At 40.3% G+C, this 22802-nt stretch overlaps 1 protein-coding gene and 1 pseudogene across 4 annotated transcripts in view; one reads left to right on the plus strand and one right to left on the minus strand.

Annotated features, from left to right (window-relative positions):
- Nucleotides 1-18304, plus strand: part of LSM14A (LSM14A mRNA processing body assembly factor) — a 61475-nt gene extending 43171 nt beyond the window's left edge. The window contains exons 5-11 of one of the 4 annotated variants that reach the window (XM_035284778.3): nt 5533-5709; nt 6018-6083; nt 8422-8604; nt 8741-8912; nt 11049-11280; nt 16649-16705; nt 17594-18304. In XM_035284778.3, the coding sequence (XP_035140669.1) occupies nt 5533-5709; nt 6018-6083; nt 8422-8604; nt 8741-8912; nt 11049-11280; nt 16649-16672 (854 nt within the window). In that variant the 3' untranslated portion in view covers nt 16673-16705; nt 17594-18304. The remainder of the gene's footprint in view (nt 1-5532; nt 5710-6017; nt 6084-8421; nt 8605-8740; nt 8913-11048; nt 11281-16648; nt 16706-17593) is intronic. The other 3 variants (XM_078359015.1, XM_035284777.3, XM_054250263.2) reach the window with 3 other exon arrangements.
- A 1318-nt stretch (nt 18305-19622) lies between these two features.
- On the minus strand, nt 19623-19986 carry LOC144580723 (small ribosomal subunit protein eS27 pseudogene; annotated as a pseudogene).
- Between the last annotated feature and the right edge of the window lie 2816 nt (nt 19987-22802).

Below are 22802 nucleotides of genomic sequence, written 5' to 3' on the forward strand. Positions count from 1 at the left end.
GGGGTTTCGCCATATTGGCCAGGCTGGTCTCAAACTCCTGACCACAAGTGAGCCACCCACCTTGGCCACCCAAAGTGCTGGGATTACAGGTGTGAGCCACCACAGCCAGCCTATTTGCTTAATTTTTAAACATTCCAAAGATTGTTTTTGAGATATGGTCCTGCTCTCTCTCCCGGACTGGAATGCAATGGTGTGATCATGGCTCACTGCAGCCTCCACCTCCTGGGCTCAAGCCATCCTCCCAATTAACTTAGATCACAGGCAAGCACCACCAGCTAGTTTTTGTAGTTCTGTAGTGACATGGTTTCACGATGTTGCCAAGGCTAGTCTGGAACTCCTGGGCTCAAGCAATCCACCTCCTGCGGTGCCCTGCCCCCTGGCCTCCCAAAGTGCTGGGATTGTGAGCATTGAGCCACGGTGCCCAGCTTACTCTGTAAGTTTTAGTTAAATCAGGAACACATGAAAAAGAAGGAAGAAGCATAAATATGGAAATTAACATTATTTATAAAAAATGAGAACTAATAAGGAACTTAAATTAGGCAAAGGCAAAATGTAAATTAAATATACAAAAGTCAGTAGTCCTGGCCAGGCGCTGTGGCTCATGCCTGCAATCCCAGCACTTTGGGAGGCCAAGACAGGTAGATCACCTGAGGTTAAGAGTAGGAGAACAGCTTGGCCAGCCAACATGGTGAAACCCCATCTGTACTAAAAATACAAAAATTAACCGGGCATGGTGTCATGTATCTGTAATCCCAGCTACTCTGGAGGCTGAGGTGAGAGAATCTCTTGAACCCAGGAAGCAGAGGTTGCAGTGAGCTGAGATTGTGCTGCTGCTTTCCAGCCTGGGTGACAGAGAGAAACTGTCTCAAACACACACACACACACACACACACACACACACACACAGTTGGCCACACTGTGGCTCACATCTGTAATCCTAGCATTTTGGGAGGCCAAGGAGGGTGGATCAGAAGGTCAGGAGTTCGAGACCATCCTGGCCAGCACAGTGAAACCTTGTCTCTACTAAAAATAGAAAAATTAGCCAGGCATGGTGGCAAGTGCCTGTAATTCCAGCTACTCAGGAGGCTAACGCAGGAGAATTGCTTGAACCTGGGAGGCCAAGGTTGCAGTGAGCCGAGATCACACCACTGCACTCTAATCTGGGCAAGAGAGCAAGATTCCTTCTCAACAAAAAAAAAAAATCAGTAGTCCTAAAGTCTAATCCATTGACCCATTGAGTATGTAATGGAGATAAAAGATGATTACAATAACCCAAAATACAAATTATGTATGAAATCTATAAGAAATAAATTGGTAATACTAAGAAATATGACCATCTTCTACGATGAATAATGTAATAGAGGGACATAAAAGTCACATATAATGGAAGAGGCATATCATATTCCTAGATAAAAGAACAAGAAGAGTACCAGCACTTAGGGAGGATGAGCCAGGATGATCATTTGAGCCCCAGGAGTTTGAGACCAGCCTAGGCGACATAGTGAGACTTCATCTCTACCTAGAAATTTAAAAACCAAGCAGAGTATGATGGTGCAAACCTGTGGTCCTAGCTACTCAAGGATACCTAGGTCCTATCCTCCTAGCTGAGGCAGGAGGATCATCACTTGAGCCAGGAGTCTGAGGCTACAGTATTGCATTTATGTACTACCTCACTCCAGCCTGGGCGACAGAATCAAGACCCTGTCTCCAAAAAAAGAAAACAAAAGATTCAATATTGAGAACACTTCTTATAGTTAACAGATTTATTGCAAATTAATTAAAATCAATGCAAATGGAATGAATAGTAAGAGAACTTAGTAAAATAGATTATCTTTAAAACAAACATGGAAGATAGCTAGACATATTTGAAAAATAAAAATAGTGGGCTTACTGGCTTGATAATGAAATGTAGTAATGCAGTACATAAAATAAGAGATGAACAGAAGGCAATAGGCAGTCTGAAAAGATCCAAGTATAAATAAGAATTTATCCTGGGTACAGTGACTATAACCCCAACATTTTGCAAGGTCAAGGTAGAAGGATCACTTGAAGCCAGGAGTTTGAGACTAGCTTGGGCAACATAGCAAGACCCTGTCTCTAAAAAAGTAAAAAATTTAGCTGGGCATGATGGTGTGTACCTATAGTCTCAGCTACTCAAGAGGCTGAGGCTAGAGTATTGCTTGAGCCCGGGCATTCAAGGCAGCAGCAAGCAGTGATCGCAGGACTGCACACTAGCCTAGGCAACTAGAGCAAGACCTCGTTTTGAAAGAATTTAGTAGATGATATAGGTATTATTTTTAAATTAGTGGAGAGAAAGCTGGCTGTTCCCAAAGTATATGTTTATTAAAAGAAGGAAGTGTATTTACATAAAGCTATGACAAAGAAGACCTAGGAGTTTGCATGTAAAATTTATCAACTAAAGTTTCTGAATTATGTGAAATTAAAATTCCTAGAATTTTAAGTGTGATAAGATTGTGAAGATAGCTCAAGGGGTGTGTCTTTATTATGCAGAATCACTTCTGGATTTATTCCTAATAATGTGTCCAGTATCACAGTATCACCTATATTTTCCTATTTATAACAAAACTGGCATCATGATGATTAATAGGCTTTAATAGTAAAAAGGGTTTTTAAGTACACAGCAAGTGTTTCTGTACTCACTCTGATTGCCCATTGCTTGTACTTCCGTAGAACTTGTAAGTCACAGGATCTTTTCTCAAAAGCCTTGATAAAATAGTTTTATAAACTTATAAGATGATTTATGTAGTACCATAACTATAGCAGTAGGCTTTTTCAAGAAGACATATGAAATAAAACAAATATCGGGGAGTGGTAGCACATGCCTGTAGTCCTAGCTACTCAAGAGACTGAGGCAGGAAGATCGATGGAGCCCAGGAGGTAGAAGTTACAGTGAGCTGTGATTGTGCCACTGCACTCCACCCTGGGCAACAGAGCAAGACCCTACTCTGTCTTTAAAAGACAGAAACAAAACAAAATGTTTTATAAGTAATTATAAAATGTTTTTTCATAGGCCAAAACTTACATAAGCCATGATTTCCCATTATAATCCAATGGAAAAATTGTATTGCTTCTATTAGTGGTAACTTAATTTTTAAGTAGTTTAATGATCGTTTATTTGGATAACTTTGCCATTAATGACTGAAATGGTATTGCATATTTGTAATTGCATACTTTAGATAATCCTAAAGTGAGGAGATGTTACTAATAAATTATCCCTGAATTATCTGGGAACATAATAATGCATTGTCAGCACTCATCAGTTGTTTGAGGCCTGCAAACATGCACAGATAGACAGTAACATTTGCAGCATGTTTGGGGATTTGTTGCTTAAAATTAGCATTTTTTTAAGCAAAACATTATATTTTGGAATAATTATGAGATGTGGATACCTGAGCAGAGATTTATAGCAAACATAACCAGAAGAGAAAGCATGAGAGCACCCGATGTTACATTCTTCAGTTCATGCTGTGACTAGGCTCTGACCTCATGAAAGGAAAAATATAATTTATAAGTACAAACCCCATTTTTGGTTTTGCTCCCTGCCCCTCCCCCCCCCCCCTTTTTTAAGTTGAGACCAGGTCTAGCTTTGTCGCCCAGGCTAGATGCAGTGGATCGATCTCAGGTCACTGCAACTCTGCCCTCTGCCTCCCGGGCTCAAGTAATTCACTCACTTCAGCCTTCTAAATAGCTGGGGTTATAGGCATATGCCACCACGCCTGGCTAATATTTGCATTTTTTGTAGAGACAGGCTTTGTCACGTTGCCCAGGCTGGTCTTGAACTCCTGAGCTCAAGTGAGCCATCCACCCCGGCCTTCCAAAGTGCTGGGATTATAGGTGTGAGCAACCACGCCCAACGAATGAGTATGGCTATTGTGTAATTATCTGAAGGATTTTTTTTTTTTTTTTGCTGGCCTTCTAGTTATTATGTTTAATTACCCAAGCCCCTAAGGCATTAAAGAACTTCACCTACCTAACTTGTAGTTTTTTACTTTTTGAGACGCGGCCTCGCTGTCACCTAGGCTAGAGTGCAATGGCACGATCTCAGCTCACTATAGCCTCTGCCTCCCGAATTCAAGCTATCCCATCTCAACCTCCTGAGTAGCTGGGAACACAGGCATGCGCCACCATGCCTGGCTAATTTTTATATTTTCCATAGAGACAGGTTCGCCATGTTGCTCAAGCTGGTCTTGAAATCCTGGGCTCAAGCGATCCTCCTGTTTCAGCCTTCCAAAGAGCTAGGATTATAGGCGAGTGCCACCATGCCCAGCCCTTTACTTTCTTTCTTTCTTTTTTTTTTTTGAGAAGGAGTTTCGCTCTTGTTGCCCAGGCTGGAGTGCAATGGCGCGATCTCGGCTCACCGCAATCTCCGCCTCCTGGGTTCAGGCAATTCTCCTGCCTCAACCTCCCAAGTAGCTGGGATTACAGGCACGCACCACCATGCCCAGCTAGTTTTTTGTATTTTTAGTAGAGACGGGGTTTCACCATGTTGACCAGGATGATCTTGACCTCTTGACCTCGTGATCCACCCACCTCGACCTCCTAAAGTGCTGAGATTACAGGCTTGAGCCACCAATGGCCTACTTTTTTTTTTTTTTTTTTTTTTCCAATCAGTTTGAGCTTATGAGGTTGCTCAGGTTAGCCTTGAACTGATGACCTCGCCTTCACGAGCGCCATGACCTCCGGCGGGAGCCACTTTGGACCCCCAACCTACTTTCTTATAATAGAAATTTAATGGAGATAGGCCGGGTGGGCGTGGTGCCTCACGCCTATAATCCCAGCACTTTGGGAGGCCGAGGTGGGTGGGTCACGAGGTCAACGGGTTGAGACCATCCTGGTCAACATGGTGAAACCCCGTCTCTACTAAAAATACAAAAAATTATCTGGGCATGGTGGCAAGTGCGTGTAATCCCAGCTACTTGGGAGGTTGAGGCAGGAGAATTGCCTGAACCCAGGAGGCGGAGGTTGCGGTGAGCCGAGATCACGCCATTGCACTCCAGCCTGGGTAAAAAGAGTGAAACTCCGTCTGAAAAAAAAAAAAAAGGAAATTTAATGGAGATAATACCTGTAGATGTAAAGGTATCGTTTTAGTCATCTACAGAAAGTACTAGGAACAATTAAAACAAGTCACCATAGTCTTATGGTTGTCATTGGGGAAAGCCTGTGTTTGACCTAACTATAACATGACCTTTGATAATATTTCTAGGGAATCTCATACGAGGCCGCAATTTTTTTTAACGTAAACTATTCTACTGGGTAGAAATAAAAGATAAAATTGTGAAGGGGAGGGAGTTATTTCGAAGCTGTTCATTTTTTCTATTTTTAACCTAATGATAGCCCACTAAGTTTAACCAGTCTTAATATCTAGTCTGTTAAGTGGATTAATTCAAATTTGATTTGAATTGGCTAATGATTTGGATTGGTAGAAATAAAACTCTAGACAATTTTATTTAGGGTCTAAATTATTTTGAAATCCCCAGTAGGGTAGTTTCTTATCTTTTCGTTACATTTTAGGTCGTTCAAGCCCTCAGTTAGACCCTTTGAGAAAAAGCCCAACCATGGAACAAGCAGTGCAGACTGCCTCGGCCCACTTACCTGCTCCAGCACCTGTTGGGAGAAGGAGCCCTGTATCAACCAGGCCTTTGCCATCTACCAGCCAAAAAGCAATAGAGAATCAGGAGCACAGGAGAGGTAAAATTTCAGCTGTTTACTGTTCCTTAATTAACTGATCAATGTTTTCCACTCACTTTATTTTCATTAAAAGGGTTTACTTCAGATGAATGATCCCAGAAAATTAAACCAAACGTGATAGAATGTTTGGTCTTTCAAATTTGATTCAAAATATTAGTGTTGTGGGTATAGATTTTTGGGTATTGCACAGGCTTTGTTTTAGGTTTTTTGGTTCGTTTGCTTGTTTGTTTTTATTTCTAAAGTTTTTTATTATGTTTTTGATCATGTGCCCTGAGTTGATTTGGCACTTTACATGTCTTCTTCTATAGCTGAAGTACACAAAGTTTCAAGGCCAGAAAATGAGCAACTCAGAAACGATAACAAGAGACAAGTAGGTAAGTTCTTGGATCTGAAAGTCATATCCTATGCCTCAAGAGAGAAAACATTTTAAATGTATGATACATAATTACTATAAACAAATGAAAGGCAGGGGTTGTGACTGTAAAGGAGGAGCACAGGGGAGTGTCACTGTGGTGACAGAACAGTTCTTTATCTTGATTGTGATGGTGGTTATGCAAATCTATACATGGTAGAACATCATAGAACTATGCATAAAAGACATACCAAAAAATGAGTACATGTACAAACTGGCTACTCCAGCAGTGACATCTGAGCAAGGTCTGCAGTTTAGTTAATTAGATTATGCCTGTGTTGGTTTTCATAATATAACATAGGTATACAAGATGTCGCTGCTGGAGTTTGGGAAGTTGGTTGATGGGCACAAAGGACCACTGTGAACTAGTTTTTCCATTTTTTCTTGTCAATTATTGCTTTAAAATGAAAAGATTTTTAAAATTTTTACTTTTTTGGAAAAAAAGTCTACTTAGTGGTAGGCAGTTATCTTTTAATACATTCTTGAGTATTTCCTGCTAGTAGGATTTCTTCGTTTATATTTACATTGTTCTACTTTTGTGGTTCTTATATGTTTTGTGTCAGTTTCATGTTAGGATTATAAAATTGATTGTTTTCATTGTTTTCTGTGCTTTGGGGAATGAAATTATCTATATGTTACAAATTTGAAATGCTTTCTCATTAAAATTAAGCCCAGAGGCTGGGTGTGGTGTCTCAGGCCTGTAATCCCAGCACTTTGGGAGGCAAGGCGGGTGTATCATAAGGTCAGGAGATCAAGACCATCCTGCCCAACATGGTGAAACCTCATCTCTACGTATCTGTTTTGTAATATATAACATTCCCAAATATTTTATTAATATTTTCAAATTTATTAATGGAAAATAAATCGTAATTTTAAAACTCTTCCAAATTAAAAAGATAGTATATAATCACCTTATTTAGAAAATGATTGAAAAATGATCTTTCATTTAATTTTAGAAACCTAGATATATTTTTTGGATGTATAAATACTCTCTCCTCTACATTTGTGGTTTTTTAAATATTCTGTAAGCCATGGAATACAGAATTTTTTTTTAATTTGACTCATTATTTCAGCTTTTTTATTCAAAAAAAGAGAGAGCTTCCCTCCCAAAATAAAATAATTGCTATACTATCTTTCATTGCCCTTCAAAACTCACCCCACCAGAGGTTCATTAACAGAACAGTGAATAGTCTTCCATATTCTTTTGTAGATTTTACAGACAGACATCTATACCTAAAACTTTTTTTTTTTAAGACAGAAGGATCATGGTGTAATTCTGGCTTGTGGCTGAGGCATTTTTAAACATCCTGCTTATCTATATGTATGTTTAGGTATGCCGCTGTGGGGTTTTGTGGTTTGTTGTCTCAAACCCAGGCAGCTTGCCAAACCTCAGCAAAGAGCACAAACCTGTCTGTTAACCTGTAGTCACTTCTCATGCTTGTCAGTATGTGTGGAGCGTTTCACACAGTTGTGATCATTAAACTCATACTGCTTTCTGCTCTACATTTTTCAGTTAACATAAAATATTCTTCCTGGGTTTTTTTTCTTGTTAGTCATTTCTCTTGTGTTGGATATTTGGGTTCCCACGTTTTTCACTATAAATTATGCTACTTTGTATTGCTTTATCATGTCTCATATAATTAGCTGAAATCTTATTATGTTATAGAGAAGAGAATATATAGATACAAGAAGGCTTGAATAATGTTGAACCATCTAGAGGGAGACAGTAAAGATGGAGTAGGAAGTGTTTGGAGTCACTAAGGATTGGTACTTGTCTTTTTTATTTGTGATGTGGAAATAACACCTATTTTCTTGCAATTTGTGCCAATTAGTGTTCGTTTATTTTTCTTACTAAAAATCTTGCTTTCTGTTATTCTTTTCATCAAAGACTTTCTATATTTTGAGAACCAACTATGTGTCTGGCACTTCAGTTTGCAGGTGTTGGGGATATTGCAGTAAGGAAAACAAAGCCCCTGCCCTCAAGGAGCATACATTAATTTAGTGCAGAAGTCTCCACACTTGCCTGGCTGTATACTCTGTCAGTAACACATGTGAGTGTGGACTCCATAAATACAAATGTTTAGAAATTTTGTGTGAGGTATTCTCAGTCTACATACTAAATTTTAGTGAAACTTAATTTTTAATTTTATTTAAAAAATACAAATAGACAATAAAATATATAGAGACCTGTAAGCATTTCCGTTGTTGACTGTTGAATCTAAAAAGCACAATAGCAACATCTGTGCTAAACCAGCTATTACATATTGAATGTCCTTTGTATATATTCTTTATTATCATAGCTCCAGGTGCTCCTTCGGCTCCAAGGAGAGGGCGTGGGGGTCATCGGGGTGGCAGGGGAAGATTTGGTATTCGGCGAGATGGGCCAATGAAATTTGAGAAAGACTTTGACTTTGAAAGTGCAAATGCGCAATTCAACAAGGAAGAGATTGACAGAGAATTTCATAATAAGCTTAAATTAAAAGGTAAGCTCTGATTTTTCTACTCAGAAAATAATTTTATTTGATCTGTGAATTATGGATGTTTCTCAGATTCGGTGTTTAATTTTATGTAATTCAGATTAACGGTCTTGACTTTTATGATATGTACCTTTGTCCTTAGAAGATAAACTTGAGAAACAGGAGAAGCCTGTAAATGGTGAAGATAAAGGAGACTCAGGAGTTGATACTCAAAACAGTGAAGGAAATGCTGATGAAGAAGATCCACTTGGACCTAATTGCTATTATGACAAAACTAAATCCTTCTTCGATAATATTTCTTGTGATGACAATAGGTATCATCTTTAAAACTGTTCCTTTGCTTTTATGATGTTGATTGAAGTGTAAAAGGGTTTCATGTAAATTCACAAGATTTAATGAACACTACCATAATTGTTTTGTTTTGAGGCCGTCTCACTCTGATACCCAGGCTGGAGTGCAGTGGTGCAGTCACAGCTCACTGTAGCCTCAAATTCCTGGGCTCAAGCAATTCTTCTGCCTCAGCCTTAGTAGAGGGGACTACAGTTGTACACCACCACACCCGCCTTATTTTTTTCATTTTTGTAGAGATGGGGGTCTTCCTTTGTTGCCCAAGCTGGTCTTAAACTCCTGGCCTCAAGTAATCCTCCCACTACCTCAGCTTCCCAAAGTACTAGGATTATGGGCATGAGCTACCACACCTGGCCATAATTGATTTTTTTTTTTTTTTTTTTGAAACGGAGTTAGGCTGGAGTGCAGTGGCACAATCTTAGCTCAGCACAACCTCCACCTCCTGAGTTCAAGGGATTCTCCTGCTTCAGCCTCCTGAGCAGCTGGGATTACAGGCATGCACCACCACGTCCAGCTAATTTTGTATTTTCAGTGGAGATGGGTTTCTTGGGTTTCTCCATGTTGGCCAGGCTGGTCTCAAACTCCCGACCTCAGGTGATCCACCCACCTCAGCCTCCCAAAGTGCTAAAATTATTCACTCAAAAGAAGAAATAACTATATACTTTTGTTTAAGGATATATGCATATTTTAATATTAGTAATTAAAACAAGCAGTTAATATCTAAGTATGACCTTTTCTTTCATCCCTTTACATTGTAGTTAAAATGAAGCCAGAACCAAAGTGCTAATCTACTTTGAAGTTTGCTGATACCATTAAAAACTGCCAGATTGTAGTAAATGTGGGTCCAGAAAATTGGCAAATTATTGAGGTTAATTAAAGGACCCAGTTCGAGGAACTAACAGTTTTGTTTTTTTTTTTTGAGACGGCATTTCGCTCTTGTTACCCAGGCTGGAGTGCAACGTCCGCCTCCTGGGTTCAAGCAATTCTCCCGCCTCAGCCTCCTGACTAGCTGGGATTATAGGCACGTGCCACCATGCCCAGCTAATTTTTTTGTACTTTTAGTAGAGACGGGGTTTCACTATGTTGACCAGGATGGTCTCGATCTCTTGACCTCGTGATCCACCCGCCTTGGCCTCCCAAAATGCTGGGATTACAGGCTTGAGCCACTGTGCCTGGCCAAACAGTTCTAGAGGTTCTCCTGCCCAATCCAGATTGTCCTTGTCCTTGTCGTGGCTGAAGTCTGGTGCCCTCTGGTGGCAGTTGTTTACTTCAGTATAGACATGGTTGGAGATGATTCTGAGTCCCACAATTGGCTAGACGACAGCAGCAACAGTTCAGATACTTGTTGGGTTCTTTGGCATTAGATCCAGAGATTGGGCCAGCAGCATAATGGGGACCCAAGGGCCCACCTTCCATCTCCTAGCTTCCTGAGATAAGGTCCTCCTGTCTGGCGTTGTCTTCTTTTTTCCCTTGGGACTGAGTGGAAAGCGAAGTCAGTACCAATCTCATGATATCTGAATTTACATTATATTGGGGCTGTTATTATGTTTCTATGTTTTATCAGGTGTATTTGCAAGAAACTAATATCAGTCATGTGTTCACATGAAGTTTTTTTCTTTTTTTTTTGAGACGGAGTTTCGCTCTTGTTACCCAGGCTGGAGTGCTATGGCGCAATCTCGGCTCACCACAACCTCTGCCTCCTGGGTTCAGGCAATTCTCCTGTCTCAGCCTCCTAGTAGCTGGGATTACAGGCACGCGCCACCATGCCCAGCTAATTTTTTTTGTATTTTTAGTAGAGACGGGGTTTCACCATGTTGACCAGGATGGTCTCGATATCTTGACCTCGTGATCCACCCGCCTCGGCCTCCCAAAATGCTGGGATTACAGGCTTGAGCCACCGCACCCGGCCACATGAAGTTTAACAGAATATTATAGGAACATATTGAACTCATATGCCATGAACAGCTTGTGATAACTTAAATGCTTATTTCTAATTAGCTTTAGGAATTATTTAGCTTTAATTTGGGAACAGTGTTACGTATTTTGGCTGAGTGATGTTCTTTTAAGCTTGATATGCTGAAGATTATTTGCTTTTATAATAGAGAACGGAGACCAACCTGGGCTGAAGAAAGAAGATTAAATGCTGAAACATTTGGAATCCCACTTCGTCCAAACCGTGGTCGTGGGGGATACAGAGGCAGAGGAGGTCTTGGTTTCCGTGGTGGCAGAGGGCGTGGTGGTGGCAGAGGTGGTACCTTCACTGCCCCTCGAGGATTTCGTGGTGGATTCAGAGGAGGTCGTGGGGGCCGGGAGTTTGCAGATTTTGAATATAGGGTAAGTGTTATTGTTAATAAATGTTTTGGGGTTGACATGCATTTTACAAGACTCAAAACATTTTTACTTGTTTTTTGTTTAGGGTGAAATTTATTTGAGGACATTAGAGTAACTTCCATTTTGACTTTTCAGTAGAGGATATATGTGATTTAGATGTGTTGAAGAAACTAACTTCTTGGCTAATGAACCTAAAAACTTTTTTTCCCAATGGTTTTCTTCTCAATGGAAGGAAGTAAGAGCTAGGTGTGATATCCTTTCTTGTCTTTTTATTATAGAACTATGGTGTCACATTTTATGGATGGGCAAAATTTCCCCCAAAAAAATGTATTAGAAACTGACTTAGGGTTATTTGGTTTTTCATTTCTTCTCTTTTAAAAACTTTTTTTTTTGTAGGGGGCACAGTAGGGATTACTAAAAACACTATACAAAAAAGGACAATGTAATATCACCTCTATTTCATGTTATAGAAAACACTTTTAACACCAAAAGTTTCTGTCTAGGAAGCACATACTCTCAAAATGAAAGGCAAGTGTTCACATTTATATGGCATACACGAAGTACCAGACATTGTTTTGTTTTCTGTTTTTTGTTTTCGAGACGGAGTCTCACTGTCTACTCAGGCTGGAGTGCAGTGGCACGATGTCGGCTCATTGCAACCTTTGCCTCCTGGTTTCAAGCAATTCTCCTACCTCAGCCCCTCCTGAGTAGCTGGGATTACAGGCACTTACCACCATGCCCTGCTAATTTTTGTATTTTTAGTAGAGACAGAGTTTCACCATGTTGGCCAGGCTGGTCTCGAACTCATGGTCCACCCTCCTGAGCCTCCCAAAGTGCACAGGTGTGAGCCACTGCACCTGGTCCAGACATTGTTTTAAATGTTTTTTTACATATTAACTTATTTAAACCGCACATCAACTCTGTGAGTTAGGTACTATTATTAACCCTATTTTACAAGTGAGGAAATAGGTGTAGAGATATTAAGTAACTTGCCAAAGGTCACATAGCTAGTAAGTGATGGTGCTTGTTGTTGAGCCCAACAAGTTAGCTCCTGAGTCACTATTCTTAATTTGGTTTTGAGAAAAATTCACTACATTTTCCCAGGTTTTCTCCTTTCACCATGATCTTGAAAATGTTTCGGTATTGGCCTTCAGGAGCTGCTGCTGCTAGAGAATTCTATAACTCTCTGTAGTATCCTTATGTGTATAATTTAGCTTTTGACAGGCATCTGCAAATTAAGCCAGCATAGTAACTATCTCAGTTAATAGTAGACTATCTTAGTTTATTGATTTTAGAGGTAGTGGAGAGGAAAGGCTATAATAGAAAGGATCAAAATCTTGTAAAGAGCTCCACTCATAATAGCAACAGGCAGCTAAAAACAGAATGACCTGTTAGTAGGAATTCCATTGCTCAGCACTTAAAACTGGCCATTGTTGAGATCTCTCTGGAAAGAGTTCAGTATTAGTGGCTTTTGAACCTGCTCTCTTAATTTTGATGCCTTTGATATTGTGCTATCACAACCAAGACTGCCAAAAATTATGCTCAGGTCACCAGCTTATGCTTCCCAGCTGGGAGAAATCTGTCTTAGGAACTCCAAAATAGTCCTTACTTATCACTGTTACTGTCCTTAAGGTTGCCAGTGACACCTTGCTTACAAAATTCAGCAGTAGTATTTTCACAAATATTTTATTTGCCATTAACTCCTCTCCAATATTTGACACTGACCAACTACCCAGTTTGGGGTCTTTCTTCCTAGTTTTTAAAATACTCTTCTAGATTTTTAGTTTATACTCTTCCTAAATTTTTTTAATACTCTTTTTTTATCAGGGTCTTGCTCTGTCACCCAGGATGGAGTGCAATGTCTTGATTGCCTCCCAGGCTCAGGCAATCCTCCCACCTCAGCTTCCCACATAGCTGGGACCACAGACATGCACCATCATGCCCAGCTAATTTTTTAATTTTTTTGTAGACATGGGGTCTCACTCGCACTGTGTTGCCCATGCTGGTCTTGAATTCCTAGGCTTAAGCAATCCTCTCGCCTCAGCTTCCCAAAGTGCTGGGTGTATAGGCATGAGCCACAGTGCCTGTCCCATTCTCCCTTTTGTAACCCTGTCCTGGACCCTATGTTTTTATACTGTATCTCTTATCTTCACTGTCCTGCTGTCAGTTTGAACTTCCTCAGACTGACCTCGTAATTTTCCTCCTCTCCGGTCATCTCAGCTCGTAATTTTCCTCCTCTCTGGTCATCTCAGCTCGTAATTTTCCTCCTCTCCGGTCATCTCAGCTCTGCCTCCTCCCAGTGTTCCATGTTGGCTCATGGTATACTGCCCAGGTACTGGAGGCTCACGGTAAACTGCCCAGGCACTAGAAGTATCCATGATTGTGGTCTGTTGCAGGTCATCACATTTATTCCTTTGAGATATCCCTGTCAAATACTATGAGAACCCATCAGTCAAGCTTCAAACCTTCGTCTCTCTTTACCCCACTTTAAGGCAGATCAGCTACATTTTGAAGAACCTAGAAGACCACATTGAGTCAGCTTGTTTTGATAAAAAGTACGTTTAAATTAGACTTTGATCCAAGTGAGAATAATAGCAATAGTTACTAGTATGACGTTTCAGACCCTTAGTTTTGACATTTGTGGATAAAGAGTTGCACCACTTATTCTAAAATAGACCTTTTAAAGATCATTAAACTTTCAGAGTTAGAAAAATCTGAGAGGTCTGACCAGGTTAAAGCATAAACCTCTTCTGCAGTATCTCTTATAGAGGCTGGGAGCTTACTCTTCCCAAGGGCATCTATCCTACCCTAGGAATGTTATAATTGTTAAGATCTCACAGACACACAAAGTCTCTGCCTTTATCTTCAACCTGTTTAACTCTACCCTTGTAAATGCAGAGAAAAAATATACATGACTTCAGGATAATTTTTCAGATATTTAAAGAAATAGCTATCGTGTTTTCTATGTGTAACCCGACTGTTATTTCCCTTTCTCTGAACACTCATTAACAAACCTTCCAGGCTGGGTGCAGTGGCTCACGCCTGTAATCCCAACACTTTGGGAGGCTGAGACGAACAGATCACCTGAGGTCAGGAGTTTGAGACCAGCCTGGCTAACATGGTGAAACTCCCATCTCTACTAAAAATAAATAATTAGCCAGGCATGGTAGTGCACACCTATAATCCCAGCTACTCCAGAGGCTGGGGCAGGAGAATCGCTTGAACCCAGGACTCAGAGGTTGCAGTGAGCTGAGATCACGCCACTGTACTCCACCCTGGGTGACAGAGCAAGACTCCGTCTCAAAAAAGAAAAAGAAAAAAACAAACCTTTCACTCAGTAACTCTGTGTGCTACACATGCTTAATAATACAAACATTTTTTTGAAGTCATGTCACACTATTTATCATCTTGAGCCTTTGATAAAACTATCACACATATATTACAGATGGAAAATGCATCGTCGTAGTTATCTGCGTGCATCTTTATCCATGCTTCTATATCCTTGACAGATAGTTCAGCCTCTACTTAGGTGTTTCCAGGAGTGATGAACTCAGCAAACCCTCCTAACCCAGTGGTTAGGAGGCTCAGTTGTGACATTACACTCCCTACTCTGAACTGTGTGAGGATCCAACTTGATACATTTGGCCTCATTCATCATTACCCCTTAACCTATCTGATTCAAGCAGGTTCCCTCATGGTTATCTCTCATACACATTGTGCTTGATTCCAACTCCATCCTCATTCATTTTCTAAATACACATAATTCTTCAGATATGCCAGGAACTCTGTTGAGCATTGGCACTGACAGATGCAGGCCCACCCCTTTTGATGTTTCCATTCTGGTGGGAGGCAGACATAGCTAAAAGTCAGATCCCCCCTTTCACTTACCCTTTACAACAGCCTTGTCCAAGTTTTGCTCTGTCTTCTCTTCCTTCCTGATTTCCTCCTTTTACTGACCTGTGGCTATCTGCTTTCTTTGGCACACATTTTAAATACACTCACATTCCCTATTTTTTTGTATTTAGTTTTATTCTGTATCACTAGCTAAATGAGAACCTCTTGGCTTTAATGAAAATGTATTTTACTTTTCTTTCCACCACAACATGCTGCAGCTCAACATGAAGCCATAGTGGGCTTGAAGTAATTGCTTATTATGTTAATTAGGAATTCCCCACTCCAGCCTTCAGTGAGGCCAACATCTGTCAGTGTGGCTAGCCCCTTGATTTTTCATTCCAGAATTGAATAACCCTTTCATCTGCCACTAGAACCCTGACCCCAGCAGCCCTACACCTCCTAAATCATAAAATCATTTCACCTGGCACCTTTAAAGGTAGGAAATGGTGAGTGACCAGTGTCACATAAAGGAGATTTATCTCTGAAGATTAAACTTGTATCTGAAACATCTAACACGTCCTCCCAGAGATGGACATAGATGACATTTTCTGCAGCCTTCATGAAATGAGTTGGCTTTATTTTTTGTGCTGTATTAGCATGAGTCATTATAGTTTGGGGGTAAGCATAAACTAGCTTGGTTTAATGAAAACATGGGTAAAGATAAAAATCATTAAGTTTTAGAATCCTTAAAAGAATCAGCCAAACTAGAATCTCTCCCCTACCATGCTTCCATTAGATGATAAGGAAACTAAGGACCCCAAGAAGTTAATTCTCATGATTGAGGTACAAGCTAACAAAGCCGAAACTCACTCTCTTGACTTCTAGCCTGATTTTCCTTAAGGATAATGTGGGAAATATAGGCCAGTGCAGTGGTTTACACATGTAATACTAGCACTTTGGGAAGTTAGGGCAGGAAGATTGCTTAAGCCCAGGAATTCAAGGTCAGCATGGGCAACATAAGGAATCCCTATCTCTACTAAACAGTTTAAAAAATAGCTGGAGTGGTGGGACGTGCCTGTAGTTCCAGCTATTCAGGGGGCTAAGGCAGGAGGATCACTTGAATCTGGGAGGTCAGGGCTGCAACAAGCCATGATCACACCACTGCACTGTAGCCCAGTGACAGAGTGAGACCTGTTTCAAAAAAAAGAAAAGAAATATAAACTTATCGTAAGTTTGGTTTTATGGTGCTTCCCCCACCCCTTCTTTTTTGAGGTGGGAATGGAGATCAGGACTAGGAATAATAATGTAACCAGCTCCTGTTTTGTATGCTGCTGTCAGTGAGGTTAAGCCACCATGGTGGGTGATAAAGATTACATCTGTGTTTCTTTAGATGGGGTCCAAAGACAATAAGGTGTCTGAATGACTCAGCGTGATACTCTCTCTCCTCTCCTCCTTTCATTTTCTCCTGTCTCTTTTTTTCTTTCTTTCTTTTTTTTGTTGTGTTTTTTTTTTTTTTTTTTTTTTTTTTACCTTTCAGAAAACCACAGCTTTTGGACCCTAAAAGGTCTGGATTGATCGTACTGCTTTCTGAAAGGTAAAAAAAAAAACAGATACATTGGGAGGTGTGAAAGTTAGCTTTGGTGGGGACAGCGGGTTCATCTTTGAGCTCATTGCTGTCAACTTAAACTATACCATATGTATTTCAGTGTAATAACATTGTACAAATGTTTTGATGTTGTATACAGGTGAAGTTAAGTCTCATCTAGGAAATGTCTGTTTCTAACAGTTGGGGTGAGAATCAGCAGTAAAAATCAAGTATATGGTAGCAGCTAGTCCAAAGGAAAATAGAAGCCCTTGGTTCTCTTTGTACAGGCCTTTAGTTTAGGATTGGTCTCGCTGGAAATCTCCTTGAGATTTTTATTGCTTTCTCACTGGTTACTTTTTTAAAATTCCCCAGTCCACCTACTGCCTTTCAGAACTTATTTCAGATTTAAAAGTTATCCTTTTAAAATTGATTTTTAAGCCAGTGCTTCCTCCTGGCATGAAATTTTGGAGAGAAATGTTATACTGTCTGGGTATTTTATTGCTTAGTAAAGAAATCAAAGACTTGGGGATTTAATGAAACTTGTTTCACAGTGTGTTGACAGTTGTATTTGCTGAGTTTGACTACTGAGTTGAGGGTTTAAGTTCTATCACTGTTTTTTAAAAATTATTAGGGAGAACAACCAAAGATGAGGAAGTATACCTGTATTTTGGGTGGTGGTCACTGCTTTAACCTCTACTGACTGGAAAATGCAGTAAACAATGAGTTACTACTGAGTATGGAAGTTATAAAAAGAGTTTTCCTGGAAATCAGTGAGACAGATTTTTCTATGACAGTAAAAAGGTGGTGTATTTAAAGATAATTTAAAGTACTTGAGCAAAGTAAAAGATAATAAGCCAATAATTTGGAACATGAGCTAAATTTTTTTTTCTTTTTTAGAAAGACAACAAAGTTGCTGCATAGTCTACAAACAAGTCTCTGAAAATAGGTGAATTTCTAGCTCTTCATGGTCCTGAAAATTGATTTCAGTCTTTGCGAAGAATGAAGAAGTGAATTCGCTGTACATTTGTCACCAGCACTGGGTTTTAGTTTTTTGTTTGTTTTTCCGCTTATTTCAAAGATAAAATGCAGTTACTTTTGGGGGTGGAAGGCTCATCTTACAACATGAGCATTAAATATATTTGGAATAGCCGAAGCTTAAGTAATTTCTTATATATAGTTAAACTAAAGCAGTACTTGAGTGGGACTTACAAGTATTTTTTCATCACTGAAAGGTTTTTTTATCACTAAATTGTATTTGGCAATTGCAAGTTGCCTACGGATAGGGCCGTGATACTGTGTTTTGAGCCACAGAAAGTTGTGTGCGTGTGTGTATGTGTGCGTGTGTGTGTATCTTTTTCCTCCTTTCTTTTGGGGAACCCTGTAATATGAGGTAGCTTATTTCGTCAGTTAATTAGGGTGCTGGATGGTAGAGAATTTTGTCAGTCAACTATGTACACACAGTAAATACTGTTTCTTAGGCAAAGGTAACTTTTTTATATAGTTGTAAAATTCCATTATATTCCATTGCCAAAGAAACATTAAGACCTTTGTATAGCTGTATAAAAAGCAACTAATTTTTTAAAGAATAAACATTTTAAAGTCAGCAAACATACTGTGTCCTTGCAGAAGTTGATGCGCTGAACAGCAGCATTATGGGTGGGTCTTTTTTTCTTAGTTTTCCAGGCTTAACATTTTTTGATTTTGTTTTTTAATGTTTGAACATAAATGAAGATTTGATACGTTATTTCATTATCTAAAAGGGTAAATTATTCATGCTCATTGTAAGAACTTTATTTTGTAGCAAATGGCATATCACAGGATCTGTCCAGATAATCAATATTTTCAGTATACAAATGTAAATAGTCATAAGATGAGAATGTACTTAGCTGTATTTTCAAATAAGTAATCCTTCCCCCTTTTTTAGGACTTTAAAACTAGGCATCAATGAACCTGTTTTTTCTATAATGCCTGGAATTTAGTCATAATACCTTGACTCATTCCATCATATTTCAAGAGGATTCAGAATGTGAGGAATTATCTTGGCAGCCTGTAACACATGGCACCACTGGTCCTTGGGCCTGTGACCCACAGATGACTCAGTATAGAGTTCATTGTTAATTATAAACTACTAGTGAATCTTTTTGATATTTTAAGCACTAGTGGGAAAAATCTGGCCACTTTTGTGTTTTTATGAAGGCCATGGAATAAAAGGATCCAAAGATTTAAATATTTTTATCTATTTTGATTTTTTTTGTTAACTTTCTCCTTAAAACATTCAGTAGTGATAAAGATGTGGAAACTGTACTGTAGGAGAATTGGAATATTTAAAGCTGGATGATATTTTTTATTTTAATTTTATATCTTTTATATGGCTCTACAAGGCAATGTTTTGTAATTTGGTTTTATTATTAAGATTCAGTACTTGGCAGCCATAGTTTAGATAATATTGTTTAGTGCTGTTTGCTTGCATGTTTACAACAAAACCTTTTAGAGCACCCACAAATCATGATATTGAACACATTTCTGAGGCATTCAGAGCATCAAAGCAAGTACTATGACAATACCTGTGTAGACTGAGATGTCCCAGGCGAATTTCAAGAAAGAAAACTGTAAATACTAGTTCTACTTGCTCTGAAAGTATGAGTTCACGCGTTTTCCCAACCCTCTGAGTCACTGACTGGGGCATTTTGTGCCCCAACAATAACTGGCAGCATGGCATACCTGCAGTACACTTTACAATATTAAAGTAAGGTTTTTATTCTAAAACAGAATAAAACTGTTCAATAAAAAATGCTCGTCAAAGTTCTTTCTCTTTAAATAGTGACATTCTGTTTCAGTAGGAACATAATGAAAGGCATCTTTTAAATGGAAAAGGGGGAGTATGATAATAATGTTTGTATCCTCTGTAATAACTATAAATCAGTTACTTTTTTTTTTTTTTTTTTTTATCCAAAATGTGTTTATTAAGATAGTTTCCCACTCATCTTGATTCAGAGTGCTTTTAGTGCTGCTTCCTCCTGAAAGAACATCCTTCTGTAAGCCTTGCTTTTCCTCCTGTAGGCTGGCAGAGGACAGTGGAGCAACCAACACACAAAACTACCGTTTGTGCATGGCTGAAGACCGTGGTGATTTTATAGCATCCTGGGCATTTCACATCCATGAAGCAGGAATTGGGGCTTTGCACCAGGCGTTTCTTCTTGTGTTTCCTCTTCTCCTCTTCTGGAGACGGATGAAGGAGATCCTTTGCTAGAGGCATGTTCTCGTGCGTAGATCGTCACCGCCGGAAAGGCTAAATCAGTTACTTTAAGATTGATTTATTGTTACAGATGTTTAGGGAAAGCTAAAAGCCCCTTTCTTCCCCTCCTAGTGTAAAAAAAATAGTTCTGAGATCAGATCCTTGACATGAGGAGACTAAGCCAACCAGGCACAGGCCAAGCTGGAAATAGCAGCCAGAACACACCCCGCATGGGAGACGCATGCAGAAGATGCAGAACCTGTCTATTAGAACAGTTCCCTTCAAAAGCTGGGCTTTGTGTAAGGGTAGGGTGAGAGGTCAGGAATGGTGTTGCAGCACAGTGGCTCTCTGTTGGGTTGTCCTGATGTCCTAGGAACACAATCATCTGTTGCTTAATAGCGACATGCTCTTTTTTTTTTTTTTGAGACGGAGTTTCACTCTTGTTGCCCAGGCTGGAGTGCAATGGTGCGATCTCGGCTCACCACAACCTCCGCCTTCTGGGTTCAGGCAATTCTCCTGTCTCAGCCTCCTTAGTAGCTGGGATTACAGGCACGCGCCACCATGCCCAGCTAATTTTTTGTATTTTTAGTAGAGATGGGGTTTCACCATGTTGACCAGGATGGTCTCGATCTCTTGACCTCGTGATCCACCCGCCTCGGCCTCCCAAAGTGCTGGGATTACAGGCTTGAGCCACCGCGCCCGGCTGCTGTTATTTTTTAATAGCAATGAGGTCTCACCCTGTTGCCCAGGAGGCTGGTCTCTTAACTCCTGGGCTCAAACAATCCTCCCATCTTGGCCTCCCAAAGTGCTAGGATTACAGATATGAGCCACCATACCCCGCCATGACACCTTCTGAGAAATGTGTTAAGCGATGTCATTGTGTAGACCTCAGAGAGTATACCATACAAACTGAGATGGTATGGCCTACTCCACACCTAGGCTATATAGTGTAGCCTGTTGCTCCTCCATGCAAACTACAAACTTGCACATTACTGTATTGAATACTGTAGGCAGTCATAACACAGGTAAATATTTCTGTATTTAAACATACTTAAACATAGTATATAGTAAAAATTGGGTATCATAATCTTTGGGACCACCATTGTTTACGCAGTCATTGTTGACCAAACATTATTAAGTGGTACATGACTACTGAGGAATGTGAGGGGATGTGTTTTGGTTGTCACAATGACGGGATCACCACTGCTATTTAAAAGTAAGGGCCTGGATGGTAAATGTCCTACGCTGTGCTCTACAGTGCCACAAAATAAATTTTCCAATTCAGAGTGCAGTAGTGCCCCTGTACTCTGAGAAATACTGGCTAAAGTCCCTCCACATGGAAAGACAGTCAGTGGAAAATTGTTTCCTGCCAACCTAAAAAGAAAAGTTTACTACTTAGGAAACTGTCTGTATGGGATATGAAAGGACAAAGTATTACTATAAAGGGAACTTCCAGTTGCACTGTCAGCATTGTAGAAACCCATTATCACATAGGCATTAGGGCTTCATTCTGTTACTCTGTCAGTGGTTCACAAATCTCTGATCAGAATTTACCGAGGAGCTTTTTTTTTTTTTTTTTTTGGAGACGGAGTCTCGCTGTTGCCCATGCTGGAGTGCAGTGGTGCAATCGTAGCTCACTGCAACCTCCTCCTGCTGGGTTCAAGTGATTCTCCCTGCCTCAGCCTCCCAAGTAGCTACGATTACAGGCACCCACCACCATACCTAGCTAATTTTTTGTTTTTAGTAGAGATGGGGTTTCACCATGTTGGCCAGGCTGGTCTTGAACTCCTGATCTCAGGTGATCCATCTGCCTCAGCCTCACTAAGTGCTGGGATTACAGACATGAGCCACTGTGCCCAGCCCCAAGGAGCGTTTTTAAGTGCAGATTCCCAGGCCCCATGCCCAGAGAGTCAGATTCTGAAGTTCCCCCTAGTACAGCAGAACTCAACCTCTTTGGCACCAGGGACTGGTTTTACCAAAGACAAGTTTTTCCACAGACAAGCAGGGGGATGGTTTTGGGATGATTCAAGTACATTATATTTATTGTGCACGTTATTTCTATTACATTGTAGTGTGTCATGAAATAATTATACAATTCACCATAATGTGGAATCAGTGGGAGCCCTGAGCTTGTTTTCCTGCAACTAGATGGTCCCATCTGGGGGTGATGGGAGATACAGATCATCAGGCATGATCAGTGAGTGCGCAGCTGAAATCCCTCACATGCACAGTTGACAATAGGCTTTCCAGTCCTGTGAGAATTTCATGCTGACAGGAGGTGGAGCTCAGAAGGTAACGCTCACTTGTCAGCCTGCTGCTCACTTGCTGTGGGGACCACTTCCTAACAAGCCACAGACCACAACCACTCTGCCGCCCAGGGATCAGGGACCCCTGCCCTAGTAGGTTTTAGGAATTTTTTTTTTTTTTTTTTTTTTTGCGACAGAGTCTCGCTCTTGTCGCTGAGGCTGGAGTGCAGTGGCGCAACCTTGGCTCACTGCAACCTCCGCCTCCCAGGTTCAAGCAATTCTCGTACCTCAGCCTCTTGGTCTTAAGAATCCTATTGGTCCCACAGGTAGTTGTGATTAGCTAGGTTTGGGAAGATGGCTATATAACACCAAAGCTAGCTCCTGCTTTGGGGGCATTAGTACATTTTCCACAGTAGAGTTATCTGGGCATTTTCCCCATCCTTTCAACCCCAGTACATCCAGATTGTGACTGGGGAATGAAGAGAGGACGGGACTTAGTGGAAGGGAGGGAACATTTTTGCAGGATGGAATCAGGGGAAATGGAGAGGTTGAGACTCGAGTTTCCTCCAGAGTTTGGGTGCTTTGCGTACTGAGTGTTACTTTGTTTTTATTCCTGGCATAGGGT

This window comes from Callithrix jacchus, chromosome 22 (genome assembly GCF_049354715.1).
Source record: "Callithrix jacchus isolate 240 chromosome 22, calJac240_pri, whole genome shotgun sequence".
NCBI lineage: Eukaryota > Metazoa > Chordata > Mammalia > Primates > Cebidae > Callithrix > Callithrix jacchus.